Source organism: Erpetoichthys calabaricus, chromosome 2, assembly GCF_900747795.2.
Source record: "Erpetoichthys calabaricus chromosome 2, fErpCal1.3, whole genome shotgun sequence".
NCBI classification, from domain to species: domain Eukaryota; kingdom Metazoa; phylum Chordata; class Cladistia; order Polypteriformes; family Polypteridae; genus Erpetoichthys; species Erpetoichthys calabaricus.
Window position 1 is genome coordinate 119,262,715 of NC_041395.2, and position 21,652 is coordinate 119,284,366.

At 36.1% G+C, this 21,652-nt stretch overlaps 1 protein-coding gene across 2 annotated transcripts in view; it reads left to right on the plus strand.

The window, feature by feature from the left end:
• rsrc1 (arginine/serine-rich coiled-coil 1) overlaps positions 1-20,048 on the plus strand; it is a 496,637-nt gene extending 476,589 nt beyond the window's left edge. For both annotated transcript variants that reach the window (XM_051923328.1, XM_051923327.1), the window contains 3 exons: positions 6,747-6,853; positions 17,944-18,072; positions 19,811-20,048. In XM_051923328.1, coding sequence (XP_051779288.1) covers positions 6,747-6,853; positions 17,944-18,072; positions 19,811-19,903 — 329 coding nt within the window. In that variant the 3' untranslated portion in view covers positions 19,904-20,048. The remainder of the gene's footprint in view (positions 1-6,746; positions 6,854-17,943; positions 18,073-19,810) is intronic.
• Positions 20,049-21,652: the final 1,604 nt, after the last annotated feature.

The window sequence follows — 21,652 nt, forward strand, 5'->3', positions numbered from 1 at the left end:
ATACATTTGATCCAATAAATAAAATAAGATCTAAAATGTTTATATAAGAAATGGTATTGTTTTAGCTATTGTATACATGATTTCCACATTGGGGATTCATTAATACATACAAATACTATCATTTCTTCCATTATAATTGTGAATTATACTGAATGAACTTTTACCATTGCTGTAAAATCAACTTTGTGTACTTATTTTAAATAATATTAAAGCAGGATTTGCTTTCTTTAAATTAGTGTAGATTTATTTACTAAATGATTACCTGTTCTTTATCATTTTATTTTGTTTACAAAGTCATGTTTAGTAATGATGTACTGTAAATGTATAGACACAGTCTGTGTGCTATGGTTATTCTACTAAGAAAACTATGGCAAATATTAATTGTTGTGTTTTAAATTGTATTATGTATCTTGATCCATATATACTGTGGATATAAAGCAATGCATAAGCAAATTGTCCATAATCTTGTAAAGCTCTATATGAAAATACTTTCTTAGTAAATGTTGCCCTCTGCTGTTTGCTTTTAGAAATTTCCATGGTTGGCAACATTACCTCTCTAAATAACAGTATACATATTGTATCCTTTTTGCCAATTTGTTTAAACATTTTTAAGTTTAAAATAAAGTTCAACCCATAAAGAGTAGTAAATTAAAATAAAGAATTAAAAGCCTTTGTTTCTTTTTTTCTTTTGTTTATTTTTTTTTCTCCCATCATTTTATCCCAGGTAAACCTTATTATACTCCAAAATAAACGGATCTTGCCTCACAGTCATTTAAGTGCAGTGTGGACAGGAGTGATTTAAATAACACAGTGACAATTTATTTAGCCAGTAAATTAATTTCCAAGATAATGTGTCAATATTAAATATCAACTTTGACCTTTTTACCTAAAACCTTGCAAGGAGCATTTGCTGGAGTTAGTATTGATTTTTCTCCGTCTGTAGCTATCTGGGTCTCTCAAAGTCCATTACTTTTGATTTTACTATGAAATACATATCCTTTCTACTGACATCTGACAAACAGCATATGGAAGTCATTTTATCTACCAATAATGTGTTTGTCAAAAAGTATGAGACGTTAATGGATTTTTTTCTTCCTTACCAGTGCGCTTTTTGCTATAGAGTTATCATTGACATATCTCAATAGATTTTTTAAGATATATTTTTCCAGTAATTTCATGATATTTGTTATTATCTTGGCTTATGTGTATTATTAATAGATGACTGATTAAGGAAAATAACTGACTTAATATGCTTTTGGTTGTAGCAACACAAGCTGAATACTGGACGTAAAAAAAGAAAAACAAAGAAAATATATGAATAGTACACTGTATTTAGAAACATGTATAAATGCTTCTACTGCATATTGTATATGTAAGAATAAGGAAACTAAATAACCATTGCAGTTTAGTAAGGTCAAGTGTATTTATAATGGCTGTGTATTTTGTATATATGATTGTCCTTCATTTTCAACTTATGCTGCCAAAAGTTAAATACATTTAGCTAATCTGTTTCCAGTACAGGATCATCAGAAGTCGGAGCACAGACCAGCAGCAAAAGGCTCAAGGCAGGAATCAGCCCTAGATAGAATGCTAGCCAATTGTAGGGCACACACACATTCACGGGAGGAAAATTGTTCATTTCAGTTCTGTTTATAGTGCAGACACAGAACACTGTGACAAGTTCTCGGGTGAAATGCAAGTATATGTTTTACAAATAACTCAATGCAAAATTAGTACACATTAAGGCACAGATTTATTTAAACACACAAAAAAAAGTAGAAATTGATTAATATAAATGAAAACCAGCAATATCCATCCATTAATTAATTGTCAATAAAATATTGATTTAGTTATACAATATACAAAACAGTAATTTCTGTAAGTAATTCTTTTTCCGCTTCAGTGGTTTAGGATAAAAAATTTAATTTTTTTTAAATATAATGTTTACATCTTTCAGAATAAAGCGGTCATACATATTAATTTGTTCATAAGAATGTTCAAAAATGTACTCAGACTATTGCCTACTGGCACTTAACATATCAAATTAATTGTACTCATTAGCAGCAAATTAAACATTTGAATCCTCACTGTGGAGCTCAGTTTCTGCTGGTATAAAAGGACTTATTTTTATATTAGGTTTATTTAAACATTACTTCTATAGTAACAGAGAACAAAATACTTACCATCAGGTAAAAGCAGTCTAATTATAGATGCCTGATAAAATTTAACTTACAAAAAAACTTGTAAAATGGAAAATACATGGTAACTGTTGTTCAGTGAACGTATTCTACATTAACCTTTCAGCCCCATTTTTAATGTTCTGGGGTCATCCTTTACACTACAATGAGGAACAGATGTGTTTCTCTGCTTGAATATCTAATGTATTTATTTTTAGCTGCTCTTACACTGTACTGAGTGTTGGTCCAAACCAAGAGTTTCCTTTCCTTTCTTTTTTTTTTTTAAACTTATCAAGTTCTCACTGGGGAATACGTAAATATTTTCTCTTGTCTGTAGTATGTTTTCTTTCCCTTTATAAAGTACATTTCACACATCCAAAATATTATTTTTCTACTGGCAATGTATGGAGCTTGCAAAACAATCTTTTTATACATATATATGAAGTGTAGGAGTATGTGTATGTAGTATATAACATAAGGAAGGAGAAGTGATATGCCAACATGGATTACATGCTATACCTATCTATGGGGTGCTCCACAATTTCTTTTAAAGTGAAAGGTAAATGATGCTGGGAAGATGTGAACAAACTCAAAGTTATTATAATAACAGCTATCAGCTTCAAGAAAAAGAGAATTTCTGGATTTTTAGCCCATAAAATATGTGTCTTTCTAGGTTCTAATTGTATGAATCTTGAACTGCATTTGGTGTCCGTGGAGATTACTTGGCTTTATTGTCCAAAATCTTTTTTCGGATCTATGAGTACAGGAATCCTTGTTCAATTTTTCTGTTCTTTTTTCCCCTCCCTGGCATATTTCAAATGCTTAAATTATGTTGCAATATTAAACAAATGAAACCATATGTATTTATGTTGTTCTCGGCAATATAGAGTTTGTTTTTTCAAGTAACAGAGAATAAGATTTTAAAATTATGGTACAAACAGCACAAGCAACATACCTGTGTGGTTTATTTTTTATTCTTAATCATATTTACTTTCATTGCAAACTAGAACAAATCCATCGTAAAACTTAGTTGTGTATATATGCATTATATACTGAACCTGTGATTGAGATGAGTTAAAAATTCTGCAGGCTACATGTACAGTACTGCTCGAAAGAGGATTACAATAAAAATGAAAAATCTTTACTATGTAAACACATTACCAATAAAGGGCACAAACAGTAACATTATTATATATTTTCAGTATTTAACAAATGTTGTTAATGGTTTAAAAAAAAACAAAAAAAACTGATTTCATGTGTGCAATAACATGTGAAGTAAACGTCTCCTATAGCCACTAATCCATATTAGACATCTTAACTACCTCACCCTTCTCTGCCAGTTCGGTGAGATTCTACCATATCAACTTGTTTGGATTAGGAAAAGACTTGGAATTGGCCAGTCCAAAAAGAAATCTTTCTTCTCCTGAGCCGTTCTTTGGTAGATTTGTTTGAATGTTTTGGGTGATCATCGTGTTGGATTCTGGTTTGACAGCAGAGTGTCAGTGTCTTCTTTTGACTGTCATTTTGAATCAGTGCTCTAAATATTATGATTTATTATTTTTCCTTGTGATTCTAGGCAATATTTTGGAAGGGCATCCACTTCCAGGTTGGATAACCTTCATGTTCATGTTCATAATTTGTAAATTATCTTCCACACAGTGGACTGATAGAGCTCAAATCTTTTTAAGATGATACTGTTAGTCTTCCCAAGACTGATGGGATCTCACTACCCTCTTCCTGATGCCCTGTGAGATTTCTTTTCATCTTGGCATGGTGTGTTTACATTCACATGTGTGGGTAACATCAAACTGGTCACACCCTGTCCACGTTCTTTCTTTAGGTATCTCCTTTGATTAGTTAATTTGGCTTCCGGTGATTTACCCACTTAAATCTACTTACCTTGTTGGTTTAAAGGAATACTTCACTCAAAATAACTTTTTTTTATGTTACTTAACACATAGTGGTAGTGCAGCCGAATAAAATGTTTAATCTCATTTTTTCTTGCAGAATTTAGGGAAAGAAGTTTATGGCATAATAGAAGGCAATACCATCCAGTGCTGTACAGTTCTGATTAAATAACAGCTTTGAACTAAAAATGCATTGCACAAGGGGCTGGCATATTTACAAGCAGCACAGTAAATTCCTGTATAAGGCACTTGCTACTTGCACTGAGACATTTAATGTGCCCTTTTCGCAATAAATTATTTACAAAAGTTTCATGTATTCCTCAGATCATAGAGCAGACATTAAACAAAATGTACCAATTTTCTTTGTCACTTCTGATAAAATGTCCATGATGATAAAATTCCTGTGATGCTGGGGGGAGACCAACTTTTGTTGGTTAGGTTGGAGTGGAGGCAGTTCAAGCAGAGCACAAAGTTCTTGTCATTTAGGCTTTTGTTTTAAAATGTATATGAGGTATTGAACCACCACCAAACCCCCATCCCAAACCCCATAGCATAGGTGTAGTAAGTAAATGCACCCGTCCACAAACGATTCTGGTGTTGCTCAAGATTATTGCTACTGTAGTAATAATATAAATCACCAATCATATGTTTGTTTTTTTATTTTTAGACTGCTAGTTTTCATCTTGGCTTGAGGCTGTAGTACTAAACCTCCGGTGCCTTGCTGCTCTTTGTTAACTACATTCTGCAAATCACACATGGCCTGTTTTGTATTTAGGTATTATTGTACGGCTTATTGTATAATGCATCTGCTAAATAATAATATTAATATTATAATGAACTTAGAACTTAATAATGAACTTAGATTGTAATATTTAATACTATTTAAAGTGCTGCAATACATAGAAAGGAAAGACGGACAATAACATTACATTTTACAATCCCTGGTAATGCTGAGTTAGAGAGTCAAATGTGAAGGACTGGGTTAAATAAGAACACTGTCTAATGTGAGCTATTCTATTAGGGTTTCTTCTGTGCAGAATTTCTCCTACCCCCATTGTGTATGACAGAAGGAAAGAGATTCATAGTGTGAAGTGTAAGCTTTTCTGATTTGCTTTTGATTACCTTAGCTTGAGTCTGCAGAGCTTCCGAGTTTCATCTCTACGTGAAGAAAAATCAGTCTTCAAGCCCCATGTTCCCTATATTCTAGATTTGGCAGTTAAAGTGCCAAGTGCCAGCCAGCTCCTTCTGTTGAAAAGAAGAGGTCACCTTTACCATCATACAGTATCTTCCACCAGGCAGCTTGTGTTTGTAAAGGAAATGTCTATCCTTTTATCCCTAAAGAGGAGGATGTCAGTTTCACTGATGAAAGTATTACCTACCAATCCAACCAGAAAAACAAAAAGACTGTTATTGGAACTGATGTGTGATTGCAGGATAACAAACTGAAAACGTATAATCAGCCCAGGGTGGGGATTTTACACATTGTAGTTTCATGGATCTATCAAAAATAGGTCATCAGCCAAAAAAAACAATCCCACCAACAGTGGTCCTGTGGTCAGAAATAAATTATTGATCAAACGGGCCAGTGAAGGCTGACATAATTGTGTGAAGAACTGAACATGAGTACAGTCTGTCAGCTGACTGCCAAATTCAGCAATGGTGTTGAAACATGCATATCAGAATACACTTGTCATACTTTGTTATGGATGTGGTACAGTGTTTAACAACATAGACAAATTCTACTCCTCACAGCAAAATACAAGAAGCTGTGATTACAGTGGGGTAAAAATCATGAATCATGTGCAATGGAGTACTTGGGAAACAAGAAAACACTTCCTGGTCTAAGGAATCTTTCCTTTTGATTCAGGACAATTGTATAATCAGCATATGCCACAAACAAGTCCCTAAATCTGCCAGGTATCAATGGTGCAAGGTAGCGGTGTTGGAATAATAGTGTGGGGTATATTGTGGCACATATGGAACAATTTCAGTGCAACAGTACATCTAAACATTGCTGCCAATCGGACGTTTTACTTCAAGATATCATTGTAATGATAACTGGTAACTCGTTCCACGTACCTGATGAGTTCAGTAGTGCTCTTCCCAGATATCAATCCAGTCCAGTATCTGTAGGATAAGATGAAATGCATTACCGGAGTACAGTAGTGATCTACTGGCTAAACTATCCTACACCATGGAGTTGACTAGGTCTGGTCATATCTAGTCCTTGCTCTGAGAACTTCAAACTGTTCTGAGGTCAAATATGAGATCATCTTGCTATATGAAGCTGCCACTCAGTTTTTTTTTTTTTTTTACTAATTTTGTTTATTATACAAAATAATTGTTTGGTAAATAATGGTAAAGGTTGATGTTACCTGAAGGTGATTCATACAAGATGATATAATCAATGTGGCGCAGTGGTAGTGCTGCTGCTTTGCAGTAAGGAGACTGTGGAAGATTGTGGGTTCGCTTCCCGGTTCCTCCCTGTGTGGATAGCGCTTTGAGTACTGAGAAAAGCGCTATATAAATGTAATGAATTATTATTATTATTATTATTTATTCTGTTATTCTGTGTACGATGTATAGTATTGTCAGGCTAAAATTATGGTGAATGTGTAAGTCATTTCAATTAAAATTATTTTTTCTTTGTCTTCTTCTTTAGAGCAAACAACTCTGGCAGATCAGGTTAAACGAGTGAAAGAAATTGAAGACATAGAAAGTGACTCATTTGTTTCTCAAACATTTAAGTCCAGCAGAGAAACTAAAAAGGTATTTATTTTTAACTTAAGTATTGGTGTGGTTTTCTGGACTCTTTACACTCAGTGGCCTCTTTATTAGGTGCACCTGTTAAATAATGTAAATGGCCTACACTTTTAAACAGCTGTTATTTTACCAAAATGTTAAAATGGACAAGGCCCATGGTCTAAGTGACTTTTTGACTATCGTATGATTGCCGATGCCAAACATGGTTATTCCAGCCATTCCAAAATAGCTGCTCTCTTGAAATTTTCACATGCTACAAGCTATAGAGGTTACAGGTAATGTTGAGATAAATAATTAAACACCCAGTGAGTAGCACTTTGGTGGTTGAAAGTTCAGAGGAAAATTGCGAGACCTGTTCAACTTAACATGAGATCACAAGTACTCACTAAAATCTCTTAGTAACAATGGCATGAAGAATAGCGTGAATGCACTGTGTGTCAGGCCTTAAAGTTCACAAGCTACAGCTGCAAAACACCACTTGGGTCCCCACTTCTGTAGGCTAATAACAGGGAGATGAACCTACCATGGGAATGTGGTCACCAAAACATAATTTAAGAATGGAAAAAAATCACCTGGTCTGACAAAACTTAATTTCTGCTATGGCACACAGGTGGTGGATAAGAATTTAGTATAAAACATCATGATTCCATGGATCCATCCTGCCTTGTGTCAGGAGTACAGTCTGTTGGTGGTAGTAAAATGACAATGACTTCACTTTACTCCAATGCTCTGCAAAGTCTCAAGATCACAGTTTAATAGAGCACCTTGATAAAACGTTTATGGAGAGAAAGTGGACAGGAACTACTTCAAGTCAGAATGGACCAAAGTACCTAAGGAGGAAATGGGGGGTTCTACCTGGTACTGGATAGGTGTACCCAATTAAACAACCAGAGTGTATAGAACAGTGATGGCGAACCTATGACGCACATGTTAAAGGTGACATGCCACAACATTTTGGGTTTCACGCCAGTGTTCACCAAGACCCAAATTATCAAAGAAACTGAACAAACAAAAATATAAGAAATATGAGACCTTGCATCAGCCAGAGCTTAAAATGGATTCTCACCATCCTTATCAGCACATGATGTTTCATCATGACAGTCGCACAGTTCATTTGACTTCTAACTGCTGCATCAGAAGCTTGTTTTCATGGTGCAAGTGCAAGATCTGCAGCTACAGTCTCCAAAATGAGCAGACTACCAGCGTTTGTGTGAAATCAGCTTTTACATTCGTTGCTCGTTTGAAGTGCATTGAATTATTTTGTACCAGGAGTCAGTTCAACAACTAGGGAAACTCTGAACTGCACAATGAAAAAAATTATGGCATAACCCTTCTCTTGTACATATCCCGCACATACTACGTTTGTGATATTTTCAGGTACATACGGGATATGAACAACATAAGGGTTATCCCATAATTTTTTTCATTGTGCGGTTCAGAGCTTCCATAAACAACACTGCCGCAGAGGTAAGGAAGTTATTAACCTCAAAGTCTGTTTCGGTATACTGTCTCGATAAGAGTCTTCAAAGTCAACTGCTGACATTGTTTTCTCTCCGTGGTTACACTTCTGCAAAGGGCAAGTAGTCTTCATTTCTAAGCATGTGCTATTTTACATTTCTCTCAGCTGTCCCTCTTAATCCCTCCTAAAACTTATTTACCGCATTATACTTTTGCAACACCTTATTCTCAGTACTAAACATTAAAATGGACAAAGAAACAGACTGATAGATTAAGTTAGTGCTGCTTGCTTGGGCTTGAAGTACACAAAGTACCTACCATAAATTTTAGACTTATCTATTAAAATTCAGCAACAAAAATGTCATTAATTGAAGTCAACTCAAAAGCAATGTATTCTATACATTTTATTCAGTTCAATTCAAAATTACTATTAAAGGTTGGGTAATATTTTAGTGTACTATTTTAAGCCCAATTATTAGTGTGCATATCATTTTCTCTATTGTAAGTCACTGATTTTTCTTTTACTTTTATAATACAAAGCACCACACATGATTGGGATGTGTTTTTTTTAGTAAATGAATATGTAAAGAATTATTTCTCTTTTGTTTAGCAGGACAACACGCTAGCAAAGTCAAGTTAGGCAATTTCAGAATTTTTGACATGCAGAGCCCAAAAGGTTCGCCATCACTGGTATAGAACGTCACGTGACAGGGGGACTTTATGTAAGTACCTCTTAGTTGTCCTCCTGTAACTACAAAAATAAAATTGTCCAACAGAATTGACATCCTTGTTAATCCTATTTCTATCCTTGGTACTTGATTTTTGGACAAGAGTTACTGTAGATGGAAACATAAGAGGGGTACCTGTTTTGCTTTTCACAATGCTCAAAATCCCAGCTCTCATTTCATCCGAACCCTTTGTGCTTGTTCAGTAGCAGAAAAATAAAAGCTGAAATCCCACCTATTGTATATAGTGATGTTTTTGCCATCTGCTTTTTAATTAGTGTTTTGACAGAGTGTAGCCACCTCAGCTTCCCAGGCTGAGAAAAATGTCTATTATTCTAAAATCCTGTTAGCCCTTTTCTAGTTCAGGAGTATGCCATACACTTCTACATTTTGGAAGTCAGGGAGCAGTACCTAATGCACAGAGGTTAAGTGACATATTTATTTTGTGTTGTCTAAGAGTAAATTATCTAGAGTGTTTTAATTAATTTCTCTTCAATTAATTTCTTTGGTACAAATTCCTTTCATAGGGTCTATTCAGCAGAAGTAGACTCTCTGTTGCAAAGCCCAACCATCATAATGTGAAAAAAATGTTCTGAGCCACTTGTATTGCAGGTGTGTAATAATAGCAGCACCATTATCCTCTGTATATTCATTCTTGGATTGCATGAAATGAGAACATACAGTTAATAGACATACAGCCCAGATCACAGCACCCCCTAAAGGAATTTAATTGATCAGAAACAGAACTGGAGTTGTACACAAAAAAGTTGTGTGTTTATGTGAAGTAGAATTTTACTGAATATGTGTATGTGTATGTGTATGTGTATTCATATATATTGTGTGTGTATATATGTATGTTTTTATATCTACACCCTGTCAAATAAGCAAACCTACTGCTGTGGTGCAACGTCTGAGGCTTTGTCCCAGGCGCTGACGTCCAAGGTTTGATCCCTGCAAGGGGAAGCAAAAAGTGCGTACACCTGATGAGCACCAGATAGGGCGAAACATGTGTCATGTACTCTTTGTATTATTTGGCAGGTATTAGTGCTAGGCGGTATACCGGTTCATACCGAAAACCGTTTTTTATTTTTTTTATGATATGGATTTTTCTTATGCCGCAACACTGGTTTAAATTGCCTAAACGACGTTCGGAACGTGATGCAGCGGGAAACTGTTCAAGTGGGGACCTTTTTCACTGCTACACCGCTAAACACAGATTTGTTGCACTAGGGCTCTTTTTCACTGCTACACCACCAAATAGTGGGCGGTAGCATAGGTATATGGAGGACTATTTCGGACAAAATTAAATAAATAAATAAATGCGCAAATAAATTGAAGTTCTGTGAAATGTGAAAAATGGACAGAGAGCATTCCGAAACTGAAGCCGACTATAAAGTTGAACATGATGAACAGAAGAACTTTTGCCGAAAAAAAGGAGTCACGTCCGTCGCCTGGAGATACTTTAGTTTTAAAAGGTCAGATGTGTAAATACTGTTTCTATACTACTGGATAATACTGCAAGCCAAGCTGTACTTGTTTTTGTACTTGCTAGTGTATATTTTGCTTTTATTCATCCTGCGATGTGCTGGCGACTCGTTCAGAGATGGGCGCAACTCTGAATGGATGGCATAATTAAACATGTATAACGAAGATATTTTTAAAGTTCTGAACACTCCGTAGGCTAGTTAATAACTAGTTTTAATTTCACAAAGACGTTTATCGTGTGGTGATTGGTAATGTGGAGAAAGAAAAAGGAAAGATAGGAACTGGGGTTTTGGTAGAGAGCAGGAATATCATGAAGTGAATGGATTCTGTGCGGTGATTGCTGCAGGCGCCTGCTCTTAGTGCGGAGGAAGTCAGTTTAAGAAGCGTAGTGATTAACGACTGGGTCGGGGAACACTTAACACAAAGTATTTGATGTGCTGCATTAACTTATGACGGGGTTTGAGAAAATCTAGTAAATTAAACATTGATTTTAGGATGAAGTTTAGTTTACAACATTCTACTTTAATTATAAAATAAACTATGAGAATAAAGTGGAAATGTCGACTTTAATCTTGACATAAGCGTCAACATTAAAGTGGAAATGTCGAGAATAAAGTCAACATGTCGAATTTATTCTCGACATATAGTTTGTTTTTTTCTTCTGTGTCCATATTTTTTTTTCTTCACAGTGGCCCTAATGCGCTTCCATAGGGCTATACCACAAACAGCATTATAAATGCTAATTGCAGTTTTATTATTTATGTATATAGCTTAGCTTGAAGCAAGGTCCATATTAATGCAGTTTGCCTAAATGATGGTACAGTTGGTAAGATGTCATCACCAAGTTGCACTTGTTTTATTTTATTTTAATTTGGTGAATACTGTGTAATCCACCTGGGCTTGAAGCCTTGAAGTAATGGTGCAACTATCAGTAATACTATTATGTATTTTATTGTTATTATTTATTAGTTTAAATATTATGCAGTTTAATGATGGTAAAATTGTTTAAAAAGTCACTTTAACGTGTCAGTGGACAGAGATTGTTAACATTAACAGAAAGTGCAGTTGGCTTACAAAAAATATTTACTATTTATTCCTTTTCTAAGACGTGTTCAGTGCAATCCAACTTTTGACAAACACCTCTGGATATTTTACTAAGTCTAAATGCCTCTTTGGATGGTTGAAAATATGTTGTCAAAATCATTGTTTAAGCTTTTGCAAAATTTGTGCAATTAAAAGGTTCTACATTTGACTGCATCTGTCATGCAATGTGATTCCTTCTCTTTAGTGCCACCCCCTTGAAAACTATCACTTTATGGGGCCATGCAAACCTGGATTAATACTTGTGTGCACATTAAAATGTCTTTTTGTACGATATACAATTCTCATAACAGTCGAATAGGTTATTCTTAGCCAGTCTACTGCAGTAATTGCAGTGGAAAATGTGGTTAACATCCACTCATGCATGGGGAAAAAAATACCGTCTAATACCGTGAAACCGACAGAATTTAGAAAAATACCGTGATATAGAATTTTGGTCATACCGCCCACCTCTAGCAGGTATTATATAATATCCAACGTCTGTCTGTCTGTATGTCTGACTGCTTTTCACAGGAGAACTACTTAATGGATTTAGATGGTTTTTTTTCTATAATTTTCTTGAACATTCTGGTTAATTTGGCATCTTCTCTCATTGCGCTAAGTATCATAGTTCACTTGCAGTACCGATTTATTTGTGCGAATCCAAGAGACACGCAGGGGGGGGGGGGGGGGGGGGGGCCTCCTCATTCACGCGTCACCCTCAGGGCGTTCCTTACCTACACTAAGCTAGCAAACGAGAGAACTACTTAACGGATTTAGATCTGGTCGATTTTGCGACTTCTCTCTTCACACTAAGGATCATAGTTCGCTTGCAGGAGCGATATATTCACGCTAATCCGAGACCGAGGCTGTGGGCCGAGGGGATGGTGAAGCATGACATCAGGAGAAGGGAGCCAGGCAAAGCCCTCCTTACTGTCCTGTTTCACTACTGCACAGACAGATACAAGAGTATCTATATATAGTGAAAGCTAGGGGCTCACAGATCCCCAAACACGAACACACAAAACAGTTCCGGGTTCAAATCAAAGGGCTTTTTATTGCAAAACTACCTTGCACATACAGTTATATATGCTGTCTTTTCTTCTTCCTATCCTCTTCACACTGCTACTCCTCCGAGGCGAGTGTTGCCTGTCTGCGCTCCCGGCTCCAGCTTCCCTAGACAAGGGTCTGATTGGGTTCGGATACCCATTGATGCTGCCACCTAACGTATGGAGGGAGACAGTGGGCTGCAAATATTGCTTTCTCTTGTCCTTCTGTGTTATTGGTGTTCTGGTCAGGTAAGGGTCCCAAACCAATTCCGCCTGAGATGCCAGTCCCAGAGTGGTGTCCCTCTCCCAATGATAAACTTTCCCATCTCATCATCATTTAGTCATGTTTAAATGCTAATTTGTCTTTATGTGTTTGCACAACTGAAACCTGTTATTGTGCTTAATGAAGCAAGTACAATAAATTGCCTTTTCATGGGTTACAACGTACTGGCATTCCTAACTGGATTCCAAAATGGTCAGAATGAAGCAGCTTTCTCAAGAAAAACATGTCAGTTTATTGAGTCTTTGTTAAAGAGTTTCACAAACTTAATGCAGACAGTGGTGTAGTCCATATTGTAAACCTATAATATAATGGGTTGTCATAGTCTGACGCACCCTGATGTCTGACAGTGGTCACCTCTGGTTTTTGAACAGTTTGACGGGACAACAGTATATCAAGGAGATCATGTTGCTGGACTGGTACTTTTTAACTACAAGACCTTGCCCTCCTATAAGTCTCTTTAATAGCAGAATAAGTATGTGGACATCAAGAACACTAGCTATATAGTCCTCTATACAGTCTCTTTTGGTGACCCCTGAACTGGTGGAGTAGGCACAGAAGTCCAGGGTAAAGATGCCAGGGAACACTTTTCACAACTTGTCAAGTAGCTGTTTTAGTGACCACCACACGCAGCCCTGCTCAACCAATAAATCATTTGCTGACTCTGGTTTTCTTATGTAAATGTCAGTTGTTTTGGATGGCACTTTCTCTGTCTCAAGGAGAGGGAAGGAGTTTATGTGTGTGCACATGTGTATTACATGTAGATGACAGTTGACATGTTGACTTTATGTCTCTCATTCAGGTATGTGCTGCCCCAGTCTTTCTGCAACTCAAATATCTATATTTGCAAATGGATACTACTTTAAATGTGGATGTTTCAATTGTTATAGACATGTAAAATTCATTGTGTCAAAATCTGTGTCTGTCTGTGATATTTTTAAAAGACTTATTTTGTGCAAGCATGATGATCCTGTTGAACTCTATGTTTTCATTGTTGAATCTACTCTTTATTAATGCGGAGGATTGTAAACTGCCCCCGGTATTGCCAACAGTTTGACCATTATTCTTTTATGGTCTTAAATGATGCTGATCACTTATGGTTTGCTGCATTTATAGATAATTGGGGTGATCACTGTTTTATATTTGCACAGTTAAAATCAGTATCACAGCCGCAAACCTTGTAAAATGTAATTTTTATTGAAAGAATGTTTAGTTAAGTAATAAACCTAAGGTTAACTTCTGATAAAATATTTTTGTTAATTTTACTTTCTCTGATAGAAATGTATTCTAAATGCTTACATCACCCTCTAGTGGTTGTACTGTGAAGCTAAAGTTGTTTGCTTAATTTATTTAGAATACAGATTTGGAATGCACATTAAAGAAATCATTAGAAAAATAATAACTTTTTACTTTGTAATAACGATGATACCATATGTTTTATTATAAAATCATATCTATTTACTTTATACTGTTTCAGAATGATTAAAGGAAACACCTGTGGTTGGCTGTATAATAGTTCATTCATTACAGTGTTTGGAATTTCTGAATCTATTGATGTTAATGACTTTCTGTCTGTTGTATGCAGCATAGAACATCTTGCTTAGGTACTTTTAAACCAATCCATCTTTTAATACTAATGAGGTTAAAAAAACAACATGCTTGACATTGAAAAGCAATATTGTTAATTCAATTTCTGTTTTTGTCTATGTTTCTCATTTTCTGTCTGCTTGTCCGAGTTAAAGTGGAGGTGGTAATGGGCAAATCTTGACACTTACAAATTAACAATTTCCATACTCCTATACACTTAGGTCTGCTGAAAATTGTTGCATTTAATAAGCAAGTTGAGCATAGGCAATACACAGAAACAGATGAAATCAAGAGAGACAAACATGAGCAAGGTCGCGAGACCTCAGCAGAGTAGGGATGTGCCGTCTCTTGTTGTAAGTTGCATGCTTTTTCCACAATATCCACACATTCTAACCTTTTATAGGAATGGCATTGTTTCTTTCTTTTTTTAATTGTCTGGTGTTGCCAAACAGTAAAACAAAAACAGTTGAAAGCTAACTAGCCAAAAAATAAGCAAATATGAGAACACAATACAAGAAGATAAGAAAGATCACATGGTTTAATAGTCCAAGGCATTTTTTGTATGTCTAAAATTACTAATTTCACAAAAAAGCAAAATTCTGTAAAATGGCATGGTTTAAAAGCATTATCTTTAAAAATGAAAGTCATTATTCATTAATAACTACACTGTGCTCTAAGTGATTCTATTGTGAATAGGTCATATAAATCAAATAAGGACAGTGTTACTTCACAAATGTGTAATAATGAATGTCTATATCTACTGTTTGTACTGCAGCAAATAAACCGTGTATCAGGGCATACATCACACAATGTTGCCATACAATATAACTACATCACTACAGCAAGTACTGAATTGCCAAGCATACACACATGAGAGTGGTGTGTTTCTGCAATTTGCTTCCAGAAAAAAAGCCACTGGGGGCAGTAATTTTCAATACCTTAAAGAATAATAGACTTTGCGATATTGTCACCCCCAAATGATACAGTAATGGTTTAGATTTGCTGGATTTAATAAATCGTAGAAGTAGTAATATGTACTTTATGCCCACACATTGAAACAATTAAATTGCAAACAGCAGCAGCCTGAGAACCCCATACTCTTATGGTGTCACCCAAAAATACCCTAATATACATGACTAAAAGCAATTTATGTGTCTACAAAACATATAGCCACAAAATTTACAAACTCCCATAACCCATGAAATATCTGTGCATGGACCGTTCTTTGCACCTCTGGAATGTGAAGTTCATTTCATGGTTTCAGTCTAGACTCAAGCATGACAGCATAGGCTTTCCAAGGGAAGTGTGAGTAGTGGGATCTCTCAATAATAACAGCAGATTCTTTCATCTTCCTTTTTATAAGTGTTGGCCATCACATTCCAGTATCCATGTCCTGAGATACTTTTTCTTGTTTCTTTGCACCGTTACTGAGATGTGCTAACCAAGATATTTGCCCCAGACTCAGAAGTGACCCAGTTTGAATAACTGTCAAAGTGTTCCTTTCATTTCTTAATAAAAAAACCCTGCTGAGGCTAGTGCTGAAAATAGCCTGAATAATGTCCTTTCTAACTTTTCAGAAGTTCTGTAATTGTTTGCCTGAACTTTTTTGAAAGCCATTTATGTTATTTGTCATTTATTTGCCAAACTCATTCCCACACCCAGGTCTGTGTTTTAGGCAACATGGCAACTGTTGTCTTCTTGGTGTATTGGTCCCGATCTGCTAAAATTTCAATGAATGTCTCCATTTTAACTTGGCAGCTTAAAATGGAGACATTCTAAGATCAAGTTCCAATTTTTTATCATGTGTACCAAATACAGTGGAGTTCTTACATGCACATTGCCACACTGCACTGTCATAATCAGCACTTACTACTAGTAAACACTGAATTCTTCCTATCCCAATAGCACGCTACAAAATGAATCAACATTTATTGCACAATTCATTTGCAAAATGAGTACCCTCTAGTCTGCCAAGAGACTGCCACAAGAAGCATTGTAATGCCTCACAGCCTCCTCCAGTCCCAAGATATTGAATAGGGGACTCTTATGTTCTGGCTTGAGATTTGGGAAAAGCCTCTCTGGATGTGAAAATGAGCTCATCACTACTGAGTGTCCCTAGGCCAATTCACCATCATTTGTTTTCTGGGAGTTCAACACCACTTTGTATTCAAGTATGTAGAACATGCAGTCTAATCCCAAATCAGATGACACAAATATGAAGTAAATCATAGATCAAGATGCTCTTATTCATTTATGCTGCTTGTTGTGAACATAAAGTGACTAGGATGGACGTATAGTAAAAGCTTACCACTCCAATTTAGGTTAGACAGAACAATATTTTCAATTGTATCCCCTTTATTTTGCCTTTATTCTCTATGAGGGTCCTCATTGGACTACTGATGTATTGCAGTAAGGAGACTGTGAAAGATTGTGGGTTCGCTTCCCGGTTCTTCCCTGTGTGGATAGCGCTTTGAGTACTGAGAAAAGTGCTATATAAATGTAATGAATTATCATTATTATTATTATTATTATTATTATTTCAAGCACTGCAACTACCATCTTTAAAAAGTATTAGGAATAGTTGTTCAATGCGTAATAATTATATTTATGTAGTGTTCTTTTCACTACTCAAAGCACTTTACATAGATCTAGGGAAACCACTTCATCCACCACAAATGTGTAACACCCACCTGAATGATGTGACAGCAGCCATTTTTGCACCAGTTTTCTCACCACACATTAGCTATTACGTGGTAAAGGGGTGAGAGAGCCAGTTAGAAACAGAATTATTAGGGGACCAGAATGTACAAGACTTTCATGATCAATTAAGCCAGGACATTGGGATAAACCCTACTCTTTTCAAAAGACACCCAGGGATCTTTTGTGACCACATAAAGTCAGGACGTTGTTTTTTTTACATCTCATCAGAAGAATGGTGCCATATTTACAGCACAATGTCCTCATTACTGCACTGAAGCATTGGGTTTCACACACAGATCACAGGGTAAGCCCCTCCTGCAGGCTTCACCAACACCTGTTCCAGCAGCTACCCTAGCTTTTATTAGATGGTATCCCATTCACGTACTGGCCAGCCCCAAACATGCTTGGCTTCAGGTGGATTACCAGTTCTGATGCACATAAATACAAATAAGAACTATCTGCAACACAAAGCCACAATGCAGCCACCATCTCATCCACTGCTTCAACACAAAAATAAACTAAGTACTGTACGTAGCCAGTTGCATTTCTTTACCACCTGATCAAGAAATCCTATAATAAACTGAAATGCAGTGCACAGAGGTGAGTGTGGCCACCCCTAACCTGTAAAACAATGCTCTACGTTCTAAGAGCTGATTTCCATTACCAATGTCTACTCTATCTCGATCTGTTCCACAACGCCCAACATAACCTAACTTCATCCTTTCTGTTTAGAGTGCAGAATCCACAGAAGTCAAACAGGATCTGAAGAGTCTAGATTTGTCTGTTCTTCTACAAAAACAAGATTTGACAATTCCTACAATGATTCAGTACCAGGAAGATGATGATCTAGCTCATCCGAGTGTAAGTAGATTTTTTTTTTTGTTTTTCTCAAAATGTTTCAAATAGATTAGAAGACCTTCTCACATCAATTTTGAGTTTAATTATTCAATATTGTTAGACACTGTATGTTATATCTATTTATTTTGCCAATATAAATAATCACATTTTTACTATTTCTTTAGGTTTTTAAGTAAATGAGCAGTAGTTTTTACAAGAAGATTTTCAAAGTACAGTATATCCAGTTAGTCTAGCAGTTTAAATACATTTTTGCTCTTATGATTATTGTAATCTTTCATCTCTCTCAGGCAGACTAGCAGTTGTTTAAGTGTGTTTGACACAGTCCTTCTTGGAAGTGGTTGGACTAGCAAAAAACTTTGCAATATACAGTATTATAGTTATATAGTTAAATTAAAGTAAATTTATAATGGTTTACATTTATATTTGCACCAGATCAAAAACAAACTTTCATATTGTCAGTGCATGACCCTCTTTATAAATCTATATATTCATCCACATTTTTAAACCCAATTAACTCAGTTCAGGGTCACAAAGATCAGAGCCCCTCAGCAACAGTGGGTACCAGGCAAAAGCCAGTCCAGGAGTGCCTTTCCATCACATAGCACACTCACTTGTACCAGGCCAGTCTGGAGTTAATCTAACACGCACGTCTTTGTGATGTGTGCCCAGAGGAAAACCCATGTTGGCACAAGGAGACTGTACAGACCTTGCTTAGACATCGTCCCAGCCTCAAAATCAGTTTTAGAACAGTGAGCCAGCAGTTCCTGCCACCAGCCCTCCTCTCCTTTTTATACTTTACAAACAAATTGGTGTTTTTTTCATCTATCATCTTTGCAAGTATGCCGTCTTATTCAGCACAAAATTAGAGCAAAGCCATAGTTGTAAACTGCATGTTTTCTGGTTATCTCACTTGCTGAACAACATCTTCTAGTACTTAAAATATAACAATAATAATAAACTGGTTGTAATGTTAGTGTTAAAAACAACGAAGTAAGATTAATGTTGCTCTTTTGGCCAGGCATTTTATGTGTAAGATTAATGTTGCTCTTTTGGCCAGGCATTTTATGTGTTTATGTGTAACATTTTGTAATCTTCCTTTCCAAGATCATCTAACAAAGACTGATTAGAATATGAGGTGATTCCACACCCTGAACAGAGCAGATCTATGCCTGGGTGCGCCTGTATATGGCTTAGTTAATAGAGGCTGAACCTGAGTAAAGCAGGGGAATGTTTGAAACCCACTCTGGACAGACTATTGTAAGTCTTGCCTGCAGTCTGAAGCATCTTGGAACAAGACCCTCCACTCCACTGAGTAGACCCAGGATGACTTTGCTAACCGACTGAGCCAGGATCCTTGCTTTTGGCCAATGGCCTTCTCTCAGCTGATTAATCTTAGAAGAACAGTCTTCATCAGTTAATCCACCTATTCACTGTCCAACGTTACAGGCTTAACTGACATTTTATTCCCACAGGAGTTGTAGGACCTGGGTGTAAATCACCCTCAGTACATAACACTTGCCATTGTGTTAAGGGTCATGGCCTCCAAGTTAGCAGTATGCTTGGTCTAAACTCCCACTGTACTGACTATATTGCAGTGTCTTAATGTGTTCCCTGAAGACAGTACCGTTGATACTATTGTTCATTTAAACATACAGTAAGTCTCAAGAAAACGGTCTGCTGAGTTGCGCACGATAAGTATTCAGAAATGAAGTGCTAACTTTTATTAATTCATTTGTTGCAGCTGTTTATTGATAAAGACGAAGCTGAAGCAAGGTGGATAAAGAGGTTGACTACCCTCCGTCAGGAAAGGCTGATGGGAAGTCCTGTATTTTGAATAGCAGCTTATGTAGATGTAAAATGTGGATTGGCTGTTTAAAGTAAGCCTGAAGAGCTGGCTGTCTGAATCACAGAGGTATTTTTAGTTCAACTGTGAAACTTCAAATGTAGTATTTTTTTGTAAATAAAAAGTAACATAGAAAGTGTGGCTTGTGATTCTTTTCTTTTCTTTCCCCTGTGTAATTTTGGACTGTGTCACCTTTAGGCCCATCACTGAGAATAAGTACTGTTGTTACGCTGCCAGCATGCAATAAGTATGCAGGTTTAATGTTTAACAGATCTTCTCTTGTGTCAACATAACCAGAGCTGCACTACTGCTATATAAATGGTGAGGAAGGAAAAGAAAAAAAAATGGTATATAAAAATGTGGAAGATTCGCTTCTTTCATTTGAAGAATGTAGTATGAGCTGTCAATCTATACCCTCCTGACATCTTTGTCCTGAATCTTCTTGGATTTCCTGTTCAGTTTCATAATTAAATACTGCATTCTGTTTGAAAAGCCTTAGTTCAGGTCAGTCCACCTAACCCACGGAAAACTCACGCAGACATGGGGAGAACATGCAAATTCTGTCCAGTCTTTATGTGTAAATTTACCCCTATAACTATTAGCCAAATTATTTTTTAAAACCATTGTGAGGCCTTTCACCTTTGCATTTTTGTTTAGTATTTTAAAATATGGGTGTACAACATTTCTTAATTTCCATAATTTGCTGAGTGAAGACATCAATGTGCTATTCTATTAGTGCTCACAAATTATTTCATGTGTTACCTGTAAATGTCCTACCCCAATGTGAGTGGGTGTATGCAGTGCATGATATTACATACAGTACTTGTCAGTTTCATTTCTTTGCTGCATTTCAGCTTAGCCACACTGTGATGTCTCTAGATCTGACTAAAATTACCTGTTTTTAACAAGTTTTAGTTTAATTAATATATTTCACTGTTATGAATCTAAAGTGGCAACATGGTGTTACAGCGGGTAGCATGGCTATATCCTATACCTTAGGTCTGATTAATAGCCTGCATGCCTTCTGTGTACATTTCTTGTGTTTTATATGTTTTCTCCTGGGTTTCTTCCCACAATCCAAGGACATGGAGTCTGGTAGATCAGCTTCTCTAAGTATGCTTTGTGATGGACAGGTATCTCCTCCTAGGTTCATTCCTGCATTGGTAGACTGTGACTGGAAGCAGCCTTGAATTGAATAGAGCAGGTAAGCGGAGAGATGCAGTCAGGCTGTTTTTGTATATTATCAATCATAATGATGTAATAAAAATATTTGGACTTACCTGTTCCATATTTTTCACATAGTGAAAAAACTTTGGCCTCTTCTGTATTAATATGAAATTTCTTTCCCAAACATATTCTTAATAAAATAGTTTTTACACCATGTTGATCTCTCTTTATCTTACATTGCAGAAATAATATCTTGTAAAAAATAGAATAGGCACTCATTTCTGCATAGCTGAAAATGACTAGTGCAGATTTAGATGGATCAAAATATTAAAAGCCTTTAGCCGCACAGTGAGGACTACAGATTAAACTAGCAGAGTAGCATCATATGTAACTGTGTAATCAGTCATCGTCACATACAGAATCATGTATCTGTAAAACGTGTAGCATTGTGGGGCAAGTTACATTTTTGTGAATTTTAAAAATAGCAAATTTGTAGATTTCAGTTTAATTGGCCTTTTCTTACAGTTAAGTGTCAGATGTTCAGAGGTCATATTGTGGAGCTCTTTAACTTAT